The sequence below is a fragment of the Centroberyx gerrardi genome, chromosome 8 (genome assembly GCF_048128805.1).
Source record: "Centroberyx gerrardi isolate f3 chromosome 8, fCenGer3.hap1.cur.20231027, whole genome shotgun sequence".
Taxonomy (NCBI): Eukaryota; Metazoa; Chordata; class Actinopteri; order Beryciformes; family Berycidae; genus Centroberyx; species Centroberyx gerrardi.
Genome location: NC_136004.1, coordinates 10,456,452 through 10,479,225, shown reverse-complemented (window position 1 = coordinate 10,479,225; position 22,774 = coordinate 10,456,452). Strand labels below are relative to the sequence as shown.

The 22,774-nt window shown below is 42.3% G+C and overlaps 1 protein-coding gene across 1 annotated transcript; it reads right to left on the bottom strand.

The window, feature by feature from the left end:
• Window positions 1–10,258: 10,258 nt before the first annotated feature.
• angptl2b (angiopoietin-like 2b) lies at window positions 10,259–21,914 on the bottom strand. The gene is made up of 5 exons (XM_071927824.2): window positions 21,366–21,914; window positions 15,620–16,542; window positions 12,903–13,096; window positions 11,601–11,871; window positions 10,259–11,462 (listed from the first exon to the last, which is right to left on the bottom strand). Exons 2-5 carry the CDS (start codon window positions 16,515–16,517, stop codon window positions 11,263–11,265), a joined length of 1,563 nt encoding a protein of 520 aa, XP_071783925.1. The 5' UTR covers window positions 16,518–16,542; window positions 21,366–21,914; the 3' UTR covers window positions 10,259–11,262.
• Window positions 21,915–22,774: the final 860 nt, after the last annotated feature.

The following is a 22,774-nucleotide window of genomic DNA, read 5'->3' as shown; positions in this document are numbered from 1 at the left end:
TGGAACCCCGTCAAGGACCCCTGGTGGTCCCCGGACCCCACGTTGAGAACCACTGGTTTACACCACTTAAATTTCAGGCTGCATATCACACTTTGACACCGAGTTTCACAATGAGGAGATGAGGAGATTTTCACAATCAGTTAACATAGTCTACCTCTACCTCTCTCTTAATGCCTGATATCAAAATATGATATTGTCAGCTACTGATAATCTCAGTAAATTACATTTTACTTGACATTATATTCGATGTGGATGTGAACTGAGCATCAGTCATTGCTGAAGATTCTTATAAAGCAGCTGAATGGTTTAAATGACAGCGTTATACGGTTCCAGTAAAACCTGATCCTAAAATAATATTCTAAATTGCTCGGTACAGTGGAATATGAGAATAAAAAGAACCACAAAATACAAGGCCAGGAAACCCGGGGTAGTCGTGTTTCCACAAGGGTCCTTTAAATGCATTCTAGGGGTATGATGTATTGGTGGGTCTCAACACAAACCCTACCAGTAAGATGGATGTAAGAAACTGATAGGCCTTCACACTATGTAGCTGTTTCACACATCTGTTATTATGTGCTTCAAGTCTTGATCATTCATAAGTTTTGTTATGGCAGTTTTGCAACCAGAACATGACCAGTAATTGTTTAATTCCCTTGCTACTTGTGCTGGACTTTGGCTCGGCCTGCCTCATGTAGCTGGACCAATATAGTCCTAAAAGGGCAAACCTCTTACCATCTCACTTTTGCCTTAGTTCCTTATTCAAGTCCTGCTGGAGCGCTGAATAGTTTCTGTGTCCTCAGGTCTGTAGCTTGATAATGTGACCCATTAATGAATAAAAATAAAAAGCAGCTGAATGAATCCATTTTCTGAGTGCTGGCATTTTAGCTGTTCCTCTCTCCTCCCACGCCCCTTTCCTCAGACGTGGAATGCTGTCCCTAAATGTTACATTAGTGGTTGTTGTTGCCAGTATGGTGTGCACTTCTAGAATATTGGCCTTGGTGGCCAATATATCAAAGGGCAGTTAATGAAGGAGCTCATTTTTGTACGGTACCACTTTGATATTTGCCATCATTTTAAAAGTCAACATGTTCTGTCAAATTTTCCCTATTTTCTATAATTTAACAAGTTTAACTTGACATTAGTGGTGTGCTTGTTCGGCTGAATTGGAAGTGACTCCATATAACCATATAACTGCCTTCATAAAAAGGGTGCTTGACAGGGAATTATGGATTATGATGGTCCCACTCTCAGATTTGCTAGATAATACAAACTGTTTTCAGCAGTGTAGCACTCTTTTCCCCCCACAAGCTTTGTATTGTATAACTGGCTCTTTAGTCACAGTCTCATTTATCTATTGGAAAGTATTCTATTATGGTTGGAAATTTGTACTTGTCTGCTAGCCTCACTGGCAGTAGTTTGCGGTCAGGACTAGTGCAAAATTGATTTCATCAGTCAGAATAGGAATGGAACCTAATGGAGTTAGTGTTGAAGCCAAATGGCCCTATGGGGAAGAAGAGGAAACAGGTGAGAGGTTGGTTCCCCCTACACAAGGTGAAAATTAAGACCACCCTCAGGTTCATCCCTGAAGGCATTCTGCTCTAACAAAGAGGGCACTGGAAACTCACTCAAATAATCCCGTAACCTTGGAGGTGCTAAAGCAATATGTAGGAAATAGTTTAGGAATACACACCAAGTATTTGGGTGAGTGGCGCAATGGCGGTCCTTTACACACCCCATGTGCCCCCACACTGCCCAACGGCCCCGCCCACCTGCGTCAAAATGGCATCGCGAGTGTTGTCAAGGCCTTGACAGGGTGGTATCAGCGGCAATATCCTTCTGGACATGAAAGTGAAATGTGGGAGCAGCAAGCAGGTAAAGTAACTTATGTTTTCTCTCTAAATAGGATAATGTTGTCGAGGCGTTGTTAATTTTCAGCAAATAAATGAGAATAAAGCCCCTTTCGCATGCAGCCTGTTCCGTAAATTTAACGGCACAGGGCTCGTGTGAAAGGCGGTAAAGAGCCGGTAAATCAGTTCTGCCAATTTCACTGCTCAAGAAGTTGTAAAGTTCTGTGTCAACCGTGTATGTGAACAATGCCGTAGCATTAATGGCACAAGCACGCACAACGTTATGCTCTGTTGTTTAACGACTTAGCTAGCTTTACTTTTTTGATGAAAATGTCGAATTGAACAGAGTGGAAATAAGAGAGATCCTCGGAGTCTGGACGAAGAGATTAGCCCGCCGTGTTTTCAAACTGCAGTGACTACAGCAGTTAAACATAATTTCCGGGAAATGACAACAGTGGAATTTAACGGAAATTTAAGGTGAAAAAGGCCTTTTGCCAGTATTGTGTGAATGGTAGCATTACGTTAAAAAAGCAGAAAGGCATGTCTTATGTGAACAACAGAAACTGCTGGAAAAATTAAAACTGCAATTGGGTTTTGTGTGTGAAGGGGGCTAAAGAATCGCTATTAGGATCTGCCGGTCAGTTCATCTGCTTGCTAGCTATCGTTAGCCAGCTTTAGCCCTGATGTGGCTTGTCCCTGCTGCTACAGGCTCACGTACTGATAGCTAATATGATAAAAGCTAACTAGCATGTTTCTGGTGACAATTAATCTAAAGCAATAAACCAGCTACTTTTTGCCGCCGTATTTTAGATCTGTTTAGTGCCATAATCAGACACAATCTTTTGGCTCATATTACAACATTAGTAAAGCCTACAACAAATATTTTGTGGATACTTGCTGGTACAGTATTTTATGTGACTAAACAACTATGTGAAGGGTATACCTCCAAAAGATAAATTATATAATAAATGCTGTTGTACAAATAGTAGCATTAGCCTATATGATGTAGGCCTATCTTAGAAACACAAAAGGAAATCTGAGGGGGGCAGTCATTTTTTTCTTATTTATGTACCTTAAAAAGTAACCCCACAATAAAACACCTTGAGTTGTAAACTGGTATTTAACTACTATTAAGTTATGAAATACAACAATGCCGGTCATATTGTCAACATGAGCCCAAATGTGTCGGTGCCATATTTCTCTCACTAAACCTGGCTCAGTGCGCCCTCCAGTGGTTAAAATGAGCGGCTGATGTTCAGTTGAAGATGCAACTGTGGTAAAAAAAATAAATTAATAAATAAATTCCCACCCCCAGTATAAAGGTAGATTTGAGTCACTCCACCCGTTCCTCTTCTCACCCACCCGGCCCAACCCCAAACCCTTCTCCTCTCCCCCGCTCTCCACACCCACTGCATTTGTAAAAAATTGTGCAGCAGGTGGAGAGAAGCTCAAACTGAGTGCAAAAGTGCTCTTTAATTGTAATTATTGATTAAATGTAAGGTTTTATAGACATTAGCCTATGATTTATATTCCTAACCTTAATTATAATTGTTCATAAGTCTTGAGACTGTTACCTCACTGTTTCAGTGCTTGTTGGTGGATTTATTTGTGTTTATAACTAAAATTAGTTTGTTTATAGCTCACTCTTGTTTGTATACTTATTTTCGATCAGAAATAGAGATGGAGCAAACTGTTTTAGGTGTGCAGGACAGGAGTGACAGTATACATCAGTGTTGTGACTATATTGTAAGTGGTTGGTGCAAGTGAGGTAGGGTGGCCACCAAAGAGGCAAGGATCCATGTGTCCCTAGCAGGGTTGGGTAATAACAGAATACTTGGAAAAGCGTTACATATTCTAAATATGACAAAAAGTAAGTGTATTCCTTTACGCTACCTAAAGAAAATGTATTCTTATCTCAAATACTTAAAGGACCAATATGTAATATATTTACTGTACTAAATCATAAAATGACCATGATATGTCATCAGAGGTTAAGGAAACATGCTAAGTTGAAATACTGGCTTCTCCGACAACAATGCTACAGCCAGTATGTTCTCCTTTGAAATTTCCATTCCGGAGCGGAACGTTCATTCCCTTCTGTACCCCCACTCTCCGTTGGCAGCTGGCTATGTACCGACAAAGTGAAGCTAATTTGCTAGGCTAGGTTACATACCGTAGCTTAGTAGCTGTACAGGAGCCTGACCGGAGTCTCCGGTCTGCCGTGTTGCAGGGGGCCGGGGAACGGGAACTTCAAGCTGAACGATCCGCGGGGCTCCCGGGAGCTCCGGGTGTCGCGCTCCCCTCCCTCTCCCTCTTAGCTCTTTTAGCCTCGTCTGTTATAGGCTTCTTGTTTTGTTTTGGTGTAGTTAAGTTCCAGCAGTCAGAGTCCTGTCTTCCATGTTACCATTATCTACCGATAGCTTCACGCTCTTCAATCTATGAAAATGGAAACTGCGTCTGTTTTCTTTCTGTTTTCACCTGGCAACCCGCGTGAGCTTCGAGTCTGGGGAGGAGGGGGCGGGGGGAGACAACTCTGTCCAATATTTTGAATTTGGACTGCAGTACCCATTTTAAACGCTGGGTGTCATTATTACATATAGGTCCTTTAAGGTTATTTTTGGGGTATTTTTGCCATTACTAGGCAGTCCAAGTATAGAGAGACAGGAAAGCTTAGGGGAGAGAGAAGGGTGACATGCGACAAGGGTCCTAGGCTGGATTTGAACCCAGGCCATTGCGGTTACATTGTACGCTGAAAAATATCGAACCTCGTGCTTAGCCTTTGACTTGGTGCAGAGCCTTTGTACAACTGATGCAACGGTTACATGGTACACACCTTAGCTAACTGAGGCACCAAGACACATCCAACAGCACACTTTTAAAGTGAAAGTGAGGAATTCAGAAGGCCATTTAAATAGTGTCAGGTGTTCTGTCTTTATAAAATGTGGTACAGAAGATTTGTGTTTGTATATGCAAACCTGAAATTTCACTTTTTCATTTTTTCACTTTTTCTTATCTGTACCAGTACCTTTAGCCTATACTGTACCTTAAATATGGCAAAGTAATTTGAAAGTAGCTGATGGTAATCAGAATACATACAAAACGCAAGGTAGTCTCAGTAACATTACTGAGTTTGGGTAATCCCTTGGATTATGCTTCTGACAATCTAGGCTAATTTTGATGAGGTAGCTAGTAGTGGAATACATTTTTAAAGTAACCTACCTAGGGCTGCAACTAACGATTATTTTCATTGTCGATTAATCTGTCGATTATTTTCTCGATTAATCGATTAGTTGTTTGGTCTATAAAATGTCAGAAAATGGTGAAAAATGTCGATTAGTGTTTCCCAAAGCCCAAGATGACGTCCTCAAATGTCTTGTTTTGTCCACAACCCAAAGATATTCAGTTTACTGTCATAGAGGAGTAAAGAAACCAGAAAGTATTCACATTTAAGAAGCTGGAATCAGAGAATTTTGACTTATTTTTCTTAAAAAATTACTCAAACCGATTAATCGATTATCAAAATAGTTGGCGATAATCGATTAATCGATGAATCGTTGCAGCTCTAAACCTACCCAACCCTAGTCCCTGGTAGATCATTTGTAGTCCAAATGCTCCATGCTTTAGTATGCTGGCAGTCGACTAGCATTATCTCAAAACTGAGAACATGAGAATTTGTAGCAGCTCTAAAGCTAAATGTTAAGTAATCTTAAACAACTCTGGCAGTTTTGTGTGGGAATATGATATAAAAACATAACTGGGATTAGGCCTACTTGTTTCCATAGGAAGTGATGGTAGTGGTCAGTGGAGTAAACAATCTACCAGGGACACATGGATGATTTCGGTGTCTATATTCTCTAAATTGACTAATGGGCCAATCTCCCTAAAACTTGGTGTAATCCTTTAACTCCTACGCCAAGTTTACCTGGCTGTGCCAAAAATTCAGTTGACTTTGGGTGAACATGCCTTGCTGATTTATTAAACCTGTGTGCTTGGTTTGACATACCAAGCCAATCCCCTGAGAGGGAGGGACATCTATCAGATTCTGAGAAGCCGCTCCTTTTCCAGATATAAGCCTGCTCATGTTGCTCATCATATTTTCCTTTATTAAAACTGAGACAATCTGTTATGCTGGAGTTGATCCATGCTCCAATAATAGTTGACTCATAGACAAGTATTGGCTCTGTGCATGGCTTACAGGTATTTGGTCTGTTGCTATTATTGTGTTGAGCTGATGAGTTAGGCTATATTTCTTGGCAGGATTTTAACTTTTGGCCTATTTGTTACTTTTCTGCTTACCTGCTTAACAGCTAGTGTCTTGTAAGTCAGACAGTGAATCACAGCCTCCAGTGAATGTCTGGAGGTTTGACCCTAAGGCTTTCCATCTTGTCTAGAGGGGAGCCTCTGGCCTGTTTCCTCTATTTCCCCACCAGACTTGTTCCCCATAGCCCTAATGCTGACACTGGGTGATTTAAAATGTTTGTTTGGTGTAACATTTGAAGATTTTGGCACACATCCCTGTGTGATCATGATTGGCCGTAGTGAGGTCACTTGCTTTAATTTGCTGATGTCAGTCAGAAAATCGTTTTTCCAATGCATCTACGAAACTAATGCCAGATGACCAAGAAAACATGTTTGTGCGTTTGCGTGTGTCCAGTGTCTTTTGGGAAGTAATTGTGTCTGTATGCAATTATTAACAAAGAGAATTGGGTTTGATGAATACACATGCTAGGGTCTGCTAATTGAGCCTGGCTATTCATGGAGTTATGTCACAGGGTGCACATGGGAAAAAGGAAAATGTACCAAACTGAATTATCACGCGAAGGCCAGTCCCCAAATATAGGCTATGTATGAGAGATTTTTGTTTGCCCAACAGTAAAGATGCATTCTTAACATTGCCATGAATAGAGCAGACATCCCTTGTCTTGATTCAGTAAGTTAATGGAAATAGACACTGCTTGACTCGCTACATTGTTGTCGAAACTATGGTTATACAGCAATACTGTTTATAATACATTAGACCTTACAATAGAAAATTTCCATCGGGGTTGGAAAATAAAATCCTCTTCTCTTCTCTTCTCTTCCCTTCTCTTCTCTTCTCTTCTCTTCTCTTCTCTTCTCTTCTCTTCTCTTCTCTTCTCTTTGATAGATAAGGTATTGCTCCATATGACAGGTTTCCTGTGAGTTCCCTGCAGAGGAACCACAGACATGTGTTGGAAGCACATGAAACAGCGGTCATGGCGTGTGACTGTAAAGCTATAAACCGACCTGCACATCTCCACAGTTGGAAATCAGTTCAAATGCTGAGCCTTTGGAAAACGGAATAACCCCGCATTCAAAAGTTCTATTATATAAGTAATAAACAATGATGCGGCTATTCTCTTGAAGAAAACCTTCACCACATTATTATATGTGTTTCTATTTTAAAACATCCATAATAACTCCCATATGGATCACAATAATTTTGCAACAGTTATGGGGAGTGGTTTGAATAAATGATTGGGAAAAAGATGTTGGTTAGCCTTTTATTGCACAGTATTTTATTGGCTTTTACTATTCGTTATTCCATAGTGTCAGAGCTGTGTTTTTGCTGACTCTTTGTGACAATGATGACGATGATTGGTTGTGCAGAACTGTTGTGTCATATATGCCACCTCAGTGGAACGCTCCAGTACTTAGACACAACAGAGACAGAGAAGTGATCCAGACACTGAAATGATAGCATAGCTGCTCCATCCCAGTATGTGTGATGGTCTGTGGTGAGGAATGACAGAAAGATGGAGTGATCACATTGAAAAAGCGAATGGAGGGAGATTGCGAGAGAGAAAAAGGGGAGATGACAGAAAGATGGATGTGATCGTCTTTGCAGGCTCTTCATGGTTACTGTCAGAGTGAAATGTGTTTTTGTGACTGCTGCTTTATTTACAGAATATGAGATTCCGCATTAGAACAGGTGTAAACATTAAATTGTCAGTGGGCTCTAATAATCCTACTTTATTGATGATTATACTCCTTAACCTTAATTCACGATTGTACTGGCTGCTTGCATGAACAGATTGCTTTTACATGACACCGGACCACAACTACTGGAAAATGAGAAATGGATACACTGGAAAAATATCACTTCCCCCACACAGTCCCCCACACAAATATCACTTCCCCCACACAGTACCATTAACATGTACGAAGACATTAAGCTGTGTTACAGTCAGAGGTAGGAGTGCTCACACCTTTGATTCAAGTAAATTATAAGCTCTGAATGTACTCAAATAGAAGTTATAATAGTTATCTAAGAGTATTGGGTGGCTACTCAATTACTTTTAAATGGGTGTCATTAAGATAGTTTTCATGTCCTAATGTCTCCCCTAATTAATTCATCCCATTGAGATAGCATTTGAGATAGCTCTTAATAATTATCAATAATTATTAGTTATCAAAGTGATGGGACATGTCATTAACAGCCCGTTTTGGGATGGCTTCTGCTCATAGTAACAAAGTTAGCATCAGATGTGGGTGGTAAATGCCCCAATAGATATATTTTATTTGAAATGACAAATTTATAAAGTGGTCACCACTAGTATGGCTAAATTTACTCAGAAGTTGGAGTGAAAAGGAGTCGGGCGAGTGAAGGGAAGTCAAAAATGATTCTATTAAAAGTTAAAGTACATACTTTTACAGATGTGAAACAACAGTATGGAGGTTTGAAGGTTCAGGTTTGAAGGTTCAGGAAATGCGGTTCTCTTTGTGCTGAGTGAGCACTGTGTCAGCTCATGGTTTTCCATGTCGGTGAAGGAGTGGGGGCTGCATAGGCCACCCTTACTGAGGGTTTTCCATAGTGGTGAGTCCTCAGACATACACCACATCCAAAGAGGCTGCTCTGTGTTTATGGAGACGATGAAACATCGTCCTCTGTTTTACTTTGAATTTTGCTCAGGTTAATACAAAAACCAGACTGCCGACGTTTGCACTCACATAGACAATTCACTTATGTCTGAATTGTGATTGATTCAAGGATTATGCAGATAGTTGTTCTTTACTGTTAGGATATAATTACTATTGTAAAGAAATCATTGAATAGTAGTTACATAGCGTTGTCCTCTCAGGAAAGACAGAAGGATCTGGTACAGTGTGTGTTTTACTGCCCCATCCATCTCCAGTGGAAACACAGCTGACAACAGTGACAGTCCTAGAGATGGATGTCTTCCTTTGTCCCATCCAAAGCCTCTTTGTCTTTGGGAAGAAAACCTCTTAGCTTTTGAGTTGTGAGCCAGTTTTAGCAGCCAGTGTTTGTCAGTTTAATATAGAACCAGTGTCTTGGCTACTATCACATAAACATCCATCTTCACTTTGGCAGAGCAAAATACTAACATGTTAAGCTCGGTTTTACTCTGAGAAAGTAATTTTAAATACATACAGCACTCAACACATTTTGCTGTGTTGATAATCAGTCTCTTTAGTCAGACCCAGACCTGGGTCAAATAGTATTTTCAAATAAATCTCAGATAGTGTCTTGTTTGTTGTCAGTCACGGAAATTCATGCTAAATTGACTTCAAAAACTTTCTAAACTGTCTAAACTTTCCTCAACCCAGGTCTGGTCAAAGAATATTACAGTAATGGAGCTCAACTCATTGCAGCGTAAATTCATTCTTGCTACATTTTCCAGCTGTCTTTGGAAATGTCATTGACACATTGTGAAATAAAGGTGGTTTCTGCTGTGAGCACAAGGGACTGCTGCATGCCTGAGGTTTTACAGTCCTGTCACATTTTATTTGTCATTCCCTGTTGCACTGACTCTATCTGCGGTTGATACATGATATATCACAGACTTTGTCACTTCTATGGACCAACGTTATCCACAGGACAGAAAGAGAATACGACAACTTCTCCAGTAATTGTCCTAATCTCCACAGTTCCCGTGGAACCATGGCTTCGCCTCAAGAGCGAACAATTTTCTCTATTTTGCTTGAAATATAACCACAATAATGCATTAATTTGAGTGGGTTCTGTTCACACAAATGTGATCCTATTTTGTTGGTTAGCCTCAATTCTCACACAATAAAGGAGACTGCCAACTGCATTAAATGAAGTGAGGGAGAGGGAGAGAAAAAAAGTTCAGTTTGTAGGTTTTCTGATGAGTGATGTTTTTAAATCTCTATATGATATGTATGATATGATCTATAAGATATGTCTCTTATGATATGATGTGGAACATTTACATTCCAAATGATTTGAATTGACTCAATTTGTGACTACGTGGGCTGTTTATAACTGTAAAAGTCATTTCCAAAGATTAAAGGTTATTTTAGTGGTTGCTGTGGAAACCCTATTATGACTGCTTGAAACTGTATCAAGTATATACCAAGAGACACATGGAAACAAAAACACAAGCTGTACATATTTTATTGCAACTTAATAGTGGCACATAACAGGTTTTGTTACATTATATTACAAATATCTTTTTATGTACAGACGCAATGTGTTGGATCTATTGACATCAACAAACCACTAAATTTATACAGTAAATACACTGCTTGATTCATACAAGCAAATGGATACCTGTTCAAGCAATTGAAGTTTCAAACATTTCAATATGTCTATTGAAAGCATGACTTTGAAGACAGTGTACTTCCTCAAAGGTTTTGCAGTGAGTTGATTTCTGTTCTGACTGTTTATATACGTAGTCAAGTATTGCTATCGACAATAAGGAATTATTATTGCAAAAATCATATGGGTTTTAAGAGAAAATGGCAATACATTTTATGCTGTATGTTAGTGTAATGGACAAGACTGGCCAGAATATCAACCCTGTATCACAAGTCAATAAATGTTGTTATTGTTCCTATAAATTACACACCTGAAGGATTTATTTTAAATGAAATTAAAAGTTAGTCACTGGATACTGTTTCCTGTGTCATCCTCATTTGCATGTGATTGCATTATACAACATCACATACATACTAAATATATACTGTAGGATTTCTACCTCAAAGCTACTCAACTGAATTATTGTAATCTGCCCTCTTCATGTCAAATTATATCTGTTTTTTTTTCTCTCTCACACAGATCAAAGGAAAGTACTGTCGATATCCAGTCAAAAAAGCAGGCTATTGTTTGATCAATGACAGTGTATTCACACAACTCCTGAGCCATAAGCACATCTCTATACTGAGTCTAATGCAAAAGGGGTAATGGTAAGGACAACTGAACGACAGTGCACAATATTCTTTGGGTTGTCAGGAGGTACCAGAGTAGAGTTCACCAACAGTTCAGCCTGATGCTTCGATATTGCACTTTCAACATCATCATCCTCTTTGTCATCTGGCTTTGTATGGTGCCACTCCGTTTAAAAAAACTTGTTTTTTAGGAGCTGCAAAGGTTTTTGAGTAGTGAGAGTCAGATATGTGTTCTTTGGATGTTCTAGTGGAAGGTGTTTGGGTTTGGACGGATCATCATGACCACTTTCTTTAGAGAATAGGCTCCTCCTCTGAACTCAGCCCAGTAGACTCCATCCTGGTAGCGGCTGCGGTAGTGTCCTCCTCTGTACCAAACTCCATTCAAATTAGAATGGGCACAGGAGTTGTACCACCAGCCTCCCTTCTGGTAGTGGGCACAGTTACCTGAAAAGATGAAGGTGAAAATTAATAAAGCAACTCCTGCATGCCCACAGACGTACATTGTACAGTAGACACTGGACAGAGGCATATTTGATCATCGGATTTAAGCTGTTTAACACTTTCTGACGCTATGATTCCTACCTGTATACACATCATGGTCTCTGTCCAACGTTGTGAACTGTTTGCCGTTGTGCCAGGTGAGGGAGTCTCCAGCGTTGCCATGGTAACGGCCCACCCTTAGCTTGTAGAAGTCAGCCTCAGACTCCACTCTGAAGCTGGCGTACTCTGCGAACACCTTCCTGCCAGACCAATCCTCCAGTGTGACTAGCAGTTTGTAGTTTGCCTGGTTTGTCAGCCAGTAGATATTCTCCAGACCCAGCCAGTACTCACCATCGATATTGCCAAAGCCTTGCTGTGAAGTGCAGAGACAAGACAACATTATCAGTGCGATTAGGAAATCCTTTCTGAATCCCCTTTGAACAGCTTTGAACGGTTAGTTTGGATGTCTGGGGGATGATTCAGGGTCGTCGCTCTGTGCTCTGGAGGTAATTATAGGTTTAGCTCCTCTAGGGTGTTGTTTATTATCAAAGAACATTATAATAAATGGACCGTGAGTCAAGTTTATAGCTAGCATCGGGTGTCCAGATTTCCACTATGATTCAGATATTGAAAACACAGCAGTCTGCACTGACTGTAGTAGGGGATCGGAAATACTGTATGCTGCTTTGCTGCTCTGTCCTAGCGCTGGTCATAAGTTGGTATGTGGCATCCACTACCCTACACATGCTTTGAATCATGGGAAGACCTTTTCTGATGAGCGTATACACATGTAATTTCAGATCCCATGTGGTTTAAGGTTTATCGTAAAAGTTTTGGAAAGATCTGTTGTGTTGACCTTGGCCGGGATTTAATCACGGCCCTCGCAAATTGTTGGCGTGCACTCAAATGTTTACCATTAAACTGCTTCACCCTGTTCGAGTGGTCTCACTTTCAAAAGATGAAGAAAATGTGTTCCCCTCCGGTAAGTTTTCCCTCACTCTCTCATGCTCTCCACAGACCTGCTCTTTTACTGAACATAAGAATTCACTTTGATGCCAAAATCAAAAAATAATAGTTTTCATGAACATCAGGAATGCTGGCACAACCGACTATTGTGACATTTATTTCCAATATGGCTGCCTGTCTCCCACATTTTTTTTAATTAGTACGTGTCCTGTGTGAACCAATTACACAAAGACCCAACTGATGTTGCTGGGTTTAATGAGTCATGAGGCAGCAACTGCCTGGAGCAGAACCTTGCAGGTACTACATCAGACACTTTGAAACCTTAACAATTACCTATTCATTATTCATTCACATCTGGTTAGTGTCAAAACAACATACATAAGCCACCCGTGTCCCTTCAAACTATGAGGTCCTTGATTTGGTGAGAGGTTTGCACACCTTGTATGTCTCCCAGTTCCTGAAAAAGTTGACAGAGCCGTCCACCCTTCTCTGGATCACGGTCCAGCCGCCTGGGTCGTGTCTCTGGTCACACCACACCTGCATAAGCCTGTTGGCATTCTCCGGCTTCACCAGGTACATGCCGCTGGAGGTGTGACCATCCTCCAGAGCCTGCAGACAGTCCTTCCACGGACCTACGTACATGGGAGATGAGGAAGAGGCAGACATGAGACATAAAGCATGAATTCCTGCCATACCATTCAGTTTTACAGAATATCTCAAGAGCTAAGAAAAAGCAATCGAGAAAAACATAAAGAAGCACAAAGAGTTTTTCTTCTCTGCCGTAGGGAATCCCATATTTCAGCAGGAGAGGCTCTCAGTTTAAGACTAGAATTGACTTTGGCTGCTGCTCTCACAAGGGAAATGGCTGCAGGCTGCGCAGCCAAAAGCAACACTGGCATGAGGGCAAAGGGAATCCTGACTACTCAATGATGAAACAGTAGCAAAAACTTTAGATCATCGGGTGATTGCTCTTCAGTGAGGGATGATTATTGTGTTTGTTTAACTGGGGGTTTATTTTATATTGTATTGACACATCAAAGGTTTTTGGTGGGGGGAGTGGAGAGCAGTTTTTATTATGGAAATTTCTTAAAACTGTCTTAGGCATGTTAAGCCCACTTGAATTTGAATTATCGTTTTCAGTGGGAGCGTACTTATCTAGGCCTTACATCATTGCCCTGAAGAGAGGATTTCTGGGACTAAATTAATTTAAGAAAATACCTTGTAAATCCCTGCCTTACATTGCATGCCTTCTGCTGGAGTCTTCTACAAAATTACAATAAGTTGTGTGAAGTACATATAAGTTGTGTGAAGTAACATATAATGGCCATGTTGTGAAGGGAAATGAAGATGTAATACTTGTCTACAGTTGATAAAAGAGACCTAAATGGGATCACCAACAGCAAGTCTAAGAAGAATTATGTTTAACACTGTCATGCAGCATTACATTTGTTGAGGAATTAAATTTATGCTAGATTCTGCGCATGCTCAAATTGTCTCATTTGGTTTTCTGCATGGTGCAAATCAGTTGCTAAAAGTGAAAACTACTTGGCGCATTGCCTCTATACCATTACTATTCTACCCTAACATTTTCCAACTCGGTAGATATGGAAAAAACACTCTAATGGGGCCACTGGCTCCCCTGCTCCAATTGGCTGTGAAAGTGTTTAACTTCTCAAGATTTCACACTTGTTTGGTTTGCCAACTGGCCCAGTTTACAAAGTGCCCAAAGACAATGGAGACAAATGAAAAGAAGATGCATTACGGGTCACATAGAGGAGTGGAGGTGAGTCGGGGAGGTGGGGGTTTGCAAGAGTGACAAAAAGAAAAAAAATGACAGAGAGAAAGAGGGAGATGATATGAAAGAGGAAAGCCAGTGAAACAAGCAGCTTGACTATTATATATGCTGCTCAGTTGACAAATGCCAAGTATGAGACCTTTGAAAGGTTCACGTGAGTAGCCAGGAGTTCTTCAGTAAGTGCTTGGAAATGAGGAGTGCAGCTGTAACAAAGTTGTTTTTGGTTGTATTAAATTGTTCTGGATGATATCTGTCTCTTTGCCATCCATTTACTCCAAGGAATGTCTGTGTTGAGCAGATACAAGCCAGAGAGCTGCCCTGCCCTGCCCTGCTCTGTTCTGCCTGATAAAGTCTGCTGCTTTGGTGGAACATATGACTGATTCTTGCCTGGTGTAAATGGAACAAATGACATCACTGACTCTTGGTATCTTTGTTCATACTTTAACCCCTCCCCTTTTTCTTCCTCCTCCCCCAATTCTTATACTCCACTCCATCCCACTGTCTCTCCCTCTTGCTCATTCTACCAGGTCTCTCTCTTTCTCCCTCCATTCCCGCATTATGTAGAGCTCTCTGTTCGTGTTAAGGGTTTATGTAACTTTTGGGGTGTAAGTTGCATGGCTGTGGGCAGGAAATTACTTGCCTCCTTTCAAACATTCCATACAAAGGGTACTGTTCACATGCAGCCCAGTGAAAATGGCAAGCAGTAGCACCAAATGTCAATGGAAAAAGCTTCAAGTAGTCACGTTGAGATTGGTTTGGTCTTTTTTTTCTTCCAATTTAAGACTGAAGTAGAGTCTTCTAAAGAACGGTGGCTGTAAATAGTGAAAAGACAATTCACTGCAACTAATAACATGAAAACACCCTTCACATCAATTTCAAAGCTTTATCATCCAGTAACATGTGTTTAAGAGACCAATAGGCTTGGGTCCAACAATCCATTTAGGCGCATGCATTTACCCTTTTACTATGCTTTGTGTTGTTGTGTGGGCTGTATCAAGGCAATTAGATGATATGCATCTCAAAGGCTTCCAGACAACAGCATTTCTGTTCTCACTGAGAGCCCTTTTCCCAAGGAATGTGTGGGACTTATTATTTAAACTGACTATGGCTTAAAGAATGGGTACTTGGAGTTGTCTTGTGATTAATGATTAAGAGGTCCAATATAGCTCTACGCTCTCAGACACAAGCTCAGGCACACAGTCCTATTGTTTGTGACCGCTATTTGTGATGCTGACTGGTGTGTTTGGTGAGATTTCATCAGAAATTACCAGCCTCACTATTTCAACATAAAGGAACTTACAAACAAGCTGTCTTATTCAAAAGAAAAAGTCCTTTTCATGTCTGACTTTGAAAGACTCACCAGAGGGCTTGTTAGTGGTGGAGGGGCTGTGTGTGCCGCTGGGCATGGTAGGAAGGACAGGCGGTAGAGACTTTTGGTCACTCTGGATCTCGTTGGTGATCTGGTTGTTGATGCGTGGAAGGGTGGGGGGCTGGTAGGGCTTGTTGAGGGGTGGTGAAGGTGGAGGGGGCTGAGGCCGGGGCTGGGGGACCGGGACATGACGGGGGGCAGGGCGACTCTGGCACTGCTCCTCCAACAGGGCAATAAGGGATGACTGGTTGGTGGCCAGGGAAGCCAGGTGCTGGTACTTGTGCTCCAGGTCTTTGTAACGGCTGGTGAGCAGTTGCATCTCGGAGGTCTGGTTCAGGATCTTGTTCTCCATCTGAGCCAACTCTAGGGCATTGTCTCTCTTCCTGATGATCTCATGGAGCAGCTGCATGTACAGCTGGGTGACTCTGGAGTTCATGTTGCGGCTCTCCTTCCTCAACAGCTTGACCTCGTTGACGATGCCTCCGTCCACCTCCACCAGTTGCTGCAGGGTCTCAATTTGCCTCTTCTGTTTCTGCAGCTCCACATTCAGCAGCTCTAACTCCTGCTTGTTGACCCGGTTCTCCAGCAGGGCCTCGGGCTCCTTGGAGTTGACGCAGATGGCTCCAGTCACTTTCTGTTGGGGCACAATGAAAGTGTAGGAGCACTTGTCCTGCTGCTGGTCAGCTGGAGCACGTTTACTCCTTCCTGCATACAGGAACTCTCTCTCTAGACCATCCTCACTGCTCTCAAACTCTTGGGTCTTGTCCTGACCACCATCCTGGTCCCTGGCATGGCTGCTGTCCGAGGGACTCCCCTGAGTCTGCTGGACGCCACAGACTAGTCCATACACTAGAAGGAGCCCCAGCAGGACCATTGAAGGGAGCTCCATGAGTTTGGGTCAAACTCACCAAAGCCTGAGGAGAAAGGCAAAGAAGACAGGAGAATGTCATTGTATTGTAGAGAAAAGACTGACTCATAACTGACTCACTGTTGGTATTTATTACCCCTGAGTCAGTGTGTCTGTGTTACAGTAAGCAGTGAGCCGAAGAGTATATGCCCACACTAAAGGGTTTTATTGTAATTGTATGAATCCTTGTCCTTACTATAAAGGTTGGGAACCCTCAGGATTGGGCTGCATGCTCATTCTGACAGGACATCAATAGAGTCCTTCACAGCCCTTGCTGATTGAGACCAGAAGCAGGCTGTCCCTCAGGATACCCTGGTCCTAGCCTCCATTACCTGACAGAAGCAGGCAGGCTCAGGGAGTTGCTCTGCCCAGGGAAGCCCTATTCATTACACATCCCAACCAAGGGAAGGGCTGCAGTTCATTAAAGCTCCCGAAAAATATAGGCCACTGAAAATATTAGTGCTGAAATTAAACCATACACACTTCCCCTGCTGAGTCTTTAAATTATGTAATATATAGGGCACTGTGATATATTCATATGTGAATATAATGTATAAATAAACAATCTCATGCATGGTTGCTACACAGTGTGTATAGTTACTGACAAAACACAGCGTTGTATTCCCCAAGGTTGTTTTGTCTAATTCATTGAATACATTTGGCCGCAATCCTGGTGTGGCTAAATCAGCTTACCACTATCAAATGTATTGAATAGAGGTTGTTTGAAAGTTACTAATCTTCTCGCACTCCTCCTAAGAAAAATATTTCCTTTGTCTAATGATGTGCTGATCTCTCTAGTGACTGTTGTATGTCTGTAACATTGCTGTCAGGGGAGTGTGTTTAGCTTAACTTGCTGTCCTGGCTCAGGTTCTCCTTGGGTGACTGCCACTGCTGGGCCTTGACACATAAAAACACTCCTATCTGCTCCCCTTCTGCAGGCCTGGACATCTTTGCTTATGGAAAATCTGAGACACTAGCAGATGATGCTATTCATGGATCTGTTTTAAATATGATCGTGTTGCATCAGACCTATCCAATAGCCCTTACCAAAAGAGGTAAATGAGTTGCATTCCGACACTGAAAGGCAATGAATCTTTTTTTTTTTTGTATTCTTTTTGAACATTGGAATTTCTATTTGACTGGAAGATTGAAAGAATATATCAGTTTAACTGGCACGAAAACTAAACAATCTAATAGGAATGTTACATAACAACAACCTTATCTGCCTCAGTTTGAATTTCTGCTAACATCTGAGATATTGCCATGTTTAGATTACAATCTCTTCAACAGCGTTGTTTCCATAAGTGGCCTTTGAGGTACAACCTATAACTTTCCTCATGAGTACATAGAAACAAGACGCTTAGCTGTTTGTCCCAGAATTCAAAGTGCAGGTATTTTTATGAGAAAAATAAGTGCAGGCAATGTTTGAAGGTGATGTGGTGTTATTAGAAGCAGAGGGGATGCCACTGAGTGCAGAGGAGAATGTAACTCCTGTGTAAGGATAACAAGGCCCTGAACCCCTGGGGCTCCTTAATTGAAAGCTGCTGCATATTGGATTACAGAGGAGTCCTGTGCAACACCTCCCCAGAGAAGGGGCCTGTCTGATCAGAAAGCATTATAGAGACGCTCGTATCGGCCTGGTTTCGAAGAGCTGCGTAAGGGTTGCCAATCTTACATGCGCTTCCCTCGCACCCTATTTCTCATCGCTTATTGCTACGAGAAAGATAACCAACCATATAATGTCCAGCTGAAAATCAGAAGAGAGCAGACATGTTTTTGTCTTGTTACTCTGGGCATGCTGCCAGCACATTAGGTTGGAGACATGGAGAAGAGAAATGCGGTGCTTTCCAAGAACATGACCCTTTGCGCATTCGACCCTTTTGGCTGCATCTGTCTAGAATAGAACGTGTAAACACTTTTTGTTACTAAAACAATGAACATAGAAAAGACACTCCTGCATTCTGTGCTCTTGTATAGATTGTCAGTTTTATGGATATTTTGGTCTACCTTCACCAGAAAAATCACCTGAAAACAGGAGATTGTTGGGTCTGACTCTTATTTTGCTAAAAAAAAAAAAAAAAAAAGCACCTGTGGAAAGTCTTCACCATAAACATAGCCTACCTGTTGACAGTCTAGTTTCTGTTTCAAATTTACCATGAAACTGTCTTCTGTCATCACAGTATGAGGTCTTTCATAGGACTAATCCTACCAACAAAGCCTGGCTGTATGACGTCACCCAGCACATGCTGATTGATGCAGAGAATGTAGCATCATAAAGAATTTACCACACTGAAAAGACAGATCCTTATTATCAATATACACTGAAAGATGTGAAATGGAAATTATTTGCCTTGTAGATCAAAGTCCTACAGAAATCACTAATAATAGCTTACAAGTAAACCCAAACCAAGATAATACAACAACCCGGCCCCTGTCCCATCTAATGTGCTGATGACTGTATTTGGCTAGTGGCTCCTGCGGTTTCTCCCCCTGGAACATGAGCTCTGGCTCAGCTGAGGCTCTGTGATTTGCCCCTGCTGCGGAGGAGTCCCACGTTGGACGTGGTTAGCCCGGAATCTCCTGCTCTAGGTCTCGCTACGCTTCAAAGCTGAGGGGAAAACGTTTGCAGCTTGTGATGAAGTGTGTGTTTGTGTGAGTGCATGTGGTACGTGCGTGTATGTGAGTGTTTTTCTGTTAATGTGTGTTTTCAAATAACAACGCTTGCTGGGCTCAGGCTCCCAGGGACCAGAGAGAGTCCCATCTGCCCCGACAGAGACAGCCTGTTATTAACCCATCCGCCGTCTGCCAGGGGGAACAACAGCCAGCCTCCTCCCCTTCTCCGCCGTTAAGGCCCCCACAGCTCATTATTGTCCCAACATCAGTTCACTTTAACAAGCTGCTATTGACTGGCCAATAGCGCCAATGATTAACTGGTGCTGAGAAGTGTCATATACGCTAGCTCTGCTACACTTTATCACCACTCAGTGCTTAGAGACAAATGACAGTGAACACTCTTACTAACCTCTTTGATTGGCAGCTCCTTCAATTGAGCAATTTTGTAGAGTCTGCTTCACGCTAAAATGTTTTGGTTTGACTGTCTTCAGGTGGTAAGTCTGTGTTTACACAAATCCTCCCTCAGGATTTTACTCGATGTTAAATCAAGTGTGATAGGCGGGTGCAGCGGGTAAGTCAGTGTGTCTCTGACCAGCATTGTGCTCCAGCCTTTTTGGTCATGCTCAGCACATAGTAATTAGAAGGTGGGCAGCTCCGCTCGGCCTAGCTGATGTCTCTCACCCCCAGCCCCTCTCATTTCAGCGTGAGCATGGCATTCCTCACATTCTTCGTCACCTCATTAGAGCGAGCTGCCATAGACACACACGGAGAGGCGATGGTGGTGGCAGACGGAGAGAGCTAGACCCTCTAGACACAGTAGCACTCACTTCCCTTACCCCCGCTGTACCTATAAGACAGATCTACTGACCCCAGTCATCCCCGTTGTCCTAGTTTCTGTATGAATGCTTCATAATCACATCATCATCACCAGGGATCAGGAGATCACAACACATCTACACGGCACCTCATTCGTCAGTAGCCGAAAAGAAGTGGACACTTTGAGACGGCTTTGTACTGCATGTTCAAATTAGCGCCAACTGTGCTGAGAACTGGCAGAGCCTCCTGCATGACACTCAATATGTGTTGGATCAGAGTCAAATTCAATTTGCTCATGGTAATCTGCACTATTGCATTACCTTGAGGGTGACCTCATTCTTTCCTCAAGCATGTAATCCTTGTAAGCCCGAAACATGACATTTGGAACATGATTAACCTCAACTACCTGCTCGATTTGATGGCGCGGGACAGCATTTGTTTTGACACTCCATGGAACAGGAGAGTTCAAGTTTTAGTTGAAATTCAGGTTTTGTTCTGTGTTTCATGCCTCTAGGTGTGTTGTTTCGTCCCCCACTTGTGATCTGAGTGAGACGGGGAGGCAGGGGGTCTCGGGAATTGTTTCGATAAGCTCCAGCATTCTACCTCAAAGCCCCCTTATCCAAACACTGCCCTGGCAACAGAAACAAAGCCGGGATTCAACTGCCTGCTTCCCTGTCCTCTTGAGCCCAGGGGAACATCCTGAGGCCGTAGACCGCTTGACATAGTCATTCTGAAAGCAGGTTATCATTTTTCTTTTTAGAAGTGGTTGGTCCTTTTTTAGATGCCTCGTGTTGTGTGAGAAAAAAATTGGTTCTCTATATCACTTAGAACGCATCATATAAAGAGAGAGATTTTTGTGTTATTGCTGTCTATCAAGAATGTTAATGTTGATGCTGAAGCACCTATACATCTTCATCACCCCCTATTGACTGCTTGTCTTCCTTTGTTGTCTTCAGAGTCCTGTGTTTTTACAAGAGTCTTTTATCAGTAGTTAAGAAGCACTTAGCCTGGAGAGCCCACTCTCTGGCATCCCCCGGTATTGAACTGACCCCTCTCGACCATGTCTATCAGAGCCATCTGTCTGGTTAAAGCCCCCAGAAAGTAGAAATGCCCTTTGGCACCAAACGTTACCTACAAACCAAGCTAGAGGATGACTGCTGAATTTAAGATCAGAAGAAATCATTATTTGAAGTAGGGTAATTTCAAAGTGAGCAGTCTAACATAACATTTCAGAAAGTGGCAACAGAAATGCATTAAGGTTAGCTATTGATTTTCAGCTCAGTGGCAACTGGCAAGAGTCACCCCAAGAAAGCTCATCCCTTGTTCTGTCACATTACTTCTTACAAACATACACAAATCATCAATGCAGAGAGTGAAAGTCAAAGGCTGCACAATGCTTACAAGATAATTGTAGACCGTTGATTAGGCTCCTTCAGTTGCCTTGCCCTCCTGGCAGAGCTGATTGAAGTTTCCCCTGGTAGAAAGTCATCCCAAGTGTGAAAGCTGCTCCGCTGCGTCCTTCTCTCCCTCTCCCGCACTCTGCCCTTCTATTACTCACTCTTTGTCACCTGAGTCCATTCCGGCACTGAAGAGGTAACTGTGTTTTAAAGCCTGTGATTAAAAGACCGTCATTAGCCCACCAGAAGCTCAACTTGCTGGGAACTCTTCAGTAAACATTCAGCAGGTTGTTCAAAAATCCACTTTAAAAAACAGCTGGAAGACTTTGAATTGGTAACTTAAGTTTGCTGATGGAGGTAGTTGTCCTGATAAATAGTGAGAGTCCAGGGCAGATTGTGTGCTGCCTGTGGCCTGTTAGGAGAAGACTGTCACTTTCTGAGGGCTGAATCCATCACTTCTGCCTCACAGCTCTAAGAGGCTGTCTCTCTCAACTGCACCTCTCTCTCTCTCTCTCTCTCTCTCTCTCTCTCTCTCTCTATCGCTATCTCTCTCTCTCTCTCTCTCTCTCTCTCTCTCTCTCTCTCTCTCACTCACCCTCCTTGGTGCTTTTAATTTATGAAAAATCCTCTAGCACACTGTTTCAGTAGGCAGACAAATTGAGCTTAGGGCCTCCCCCCTCTCTCCATTAAAATGAACACATTCTTATTTAAAGCAACAGCCTTCTTTCGCCTTCCCTCCTCCCCATGGCACAAAGAGATCCACAAGCATGCACGACACATGGCCCTACACACACACACACACACACACACACACACACACACACACACACACCCTACTCAAATTTCCCGGCCCCTGCCCCCTCTGTCCACTGGTTCACTACCACCACTATTTCTGGCTGGGACCGGTGCTTATGGTAGTGGACAGTAGTGATGTTACGGTAATCAGATCCTAATTGGGCATGAATGAAGATTTGCCCCTAGAGAAATGGAAAAAGGCTCACAGATAGGAAGCAGCTCCAGGTGTTTGACCAAAACCAGGTCTGGGTGAGGGACAGCTGACCCTGGTTTATAGCCTGGAGATGGGATGCGTCTGGTCTAAAACAGGCTGGAGTTCTGTAGAGCAGCACACTTGGACGACATGTCGCCGGGGGACAATTAAACCACTTCAAAACCAGAGCCGTATTTACTTGTTTCCCTGTTTGTTGATAGATATTGACAAAGGGTGTTGTTGAGATAAGGCAGAGATACTGTATGTGTGGGAGTGTGGATTAGCCTGCCAACGCTCTATAAAATTCTCAAGCAGAGAATTGGCAGCGATAATGTTCACTTGGATGTTGTCAGCTGTTTCTGTGTTGTTTTCCTGTTTTCAATAAACAGTCCGAGTTTTTGTCCGGCCAATGATGTTGTCGTTGG

Coding starts and splice junctions, on each gene's coding strand:
- angptl2b (XM_071927824.2), bottom strand. CDS start 16,517: ATGGAGCTCCCTTCAATGGTCCTGCTGGGGCTCCTTCTAGTGTATGGA. Junction 13,097..15,619: donor CACCACTAACAAGCCCTCTG/GTGAGTCTTTCA, acceptor CCATGTACGTAG/GTCCGTGGAAGGACTGTCTG. Junction 11,463..11,600: donor AGACCATGATGTGTATACAG/GTAGGAATCATA, acceptor TCATCTTTTCAG/GTAACTGTGCCCACTACCAG.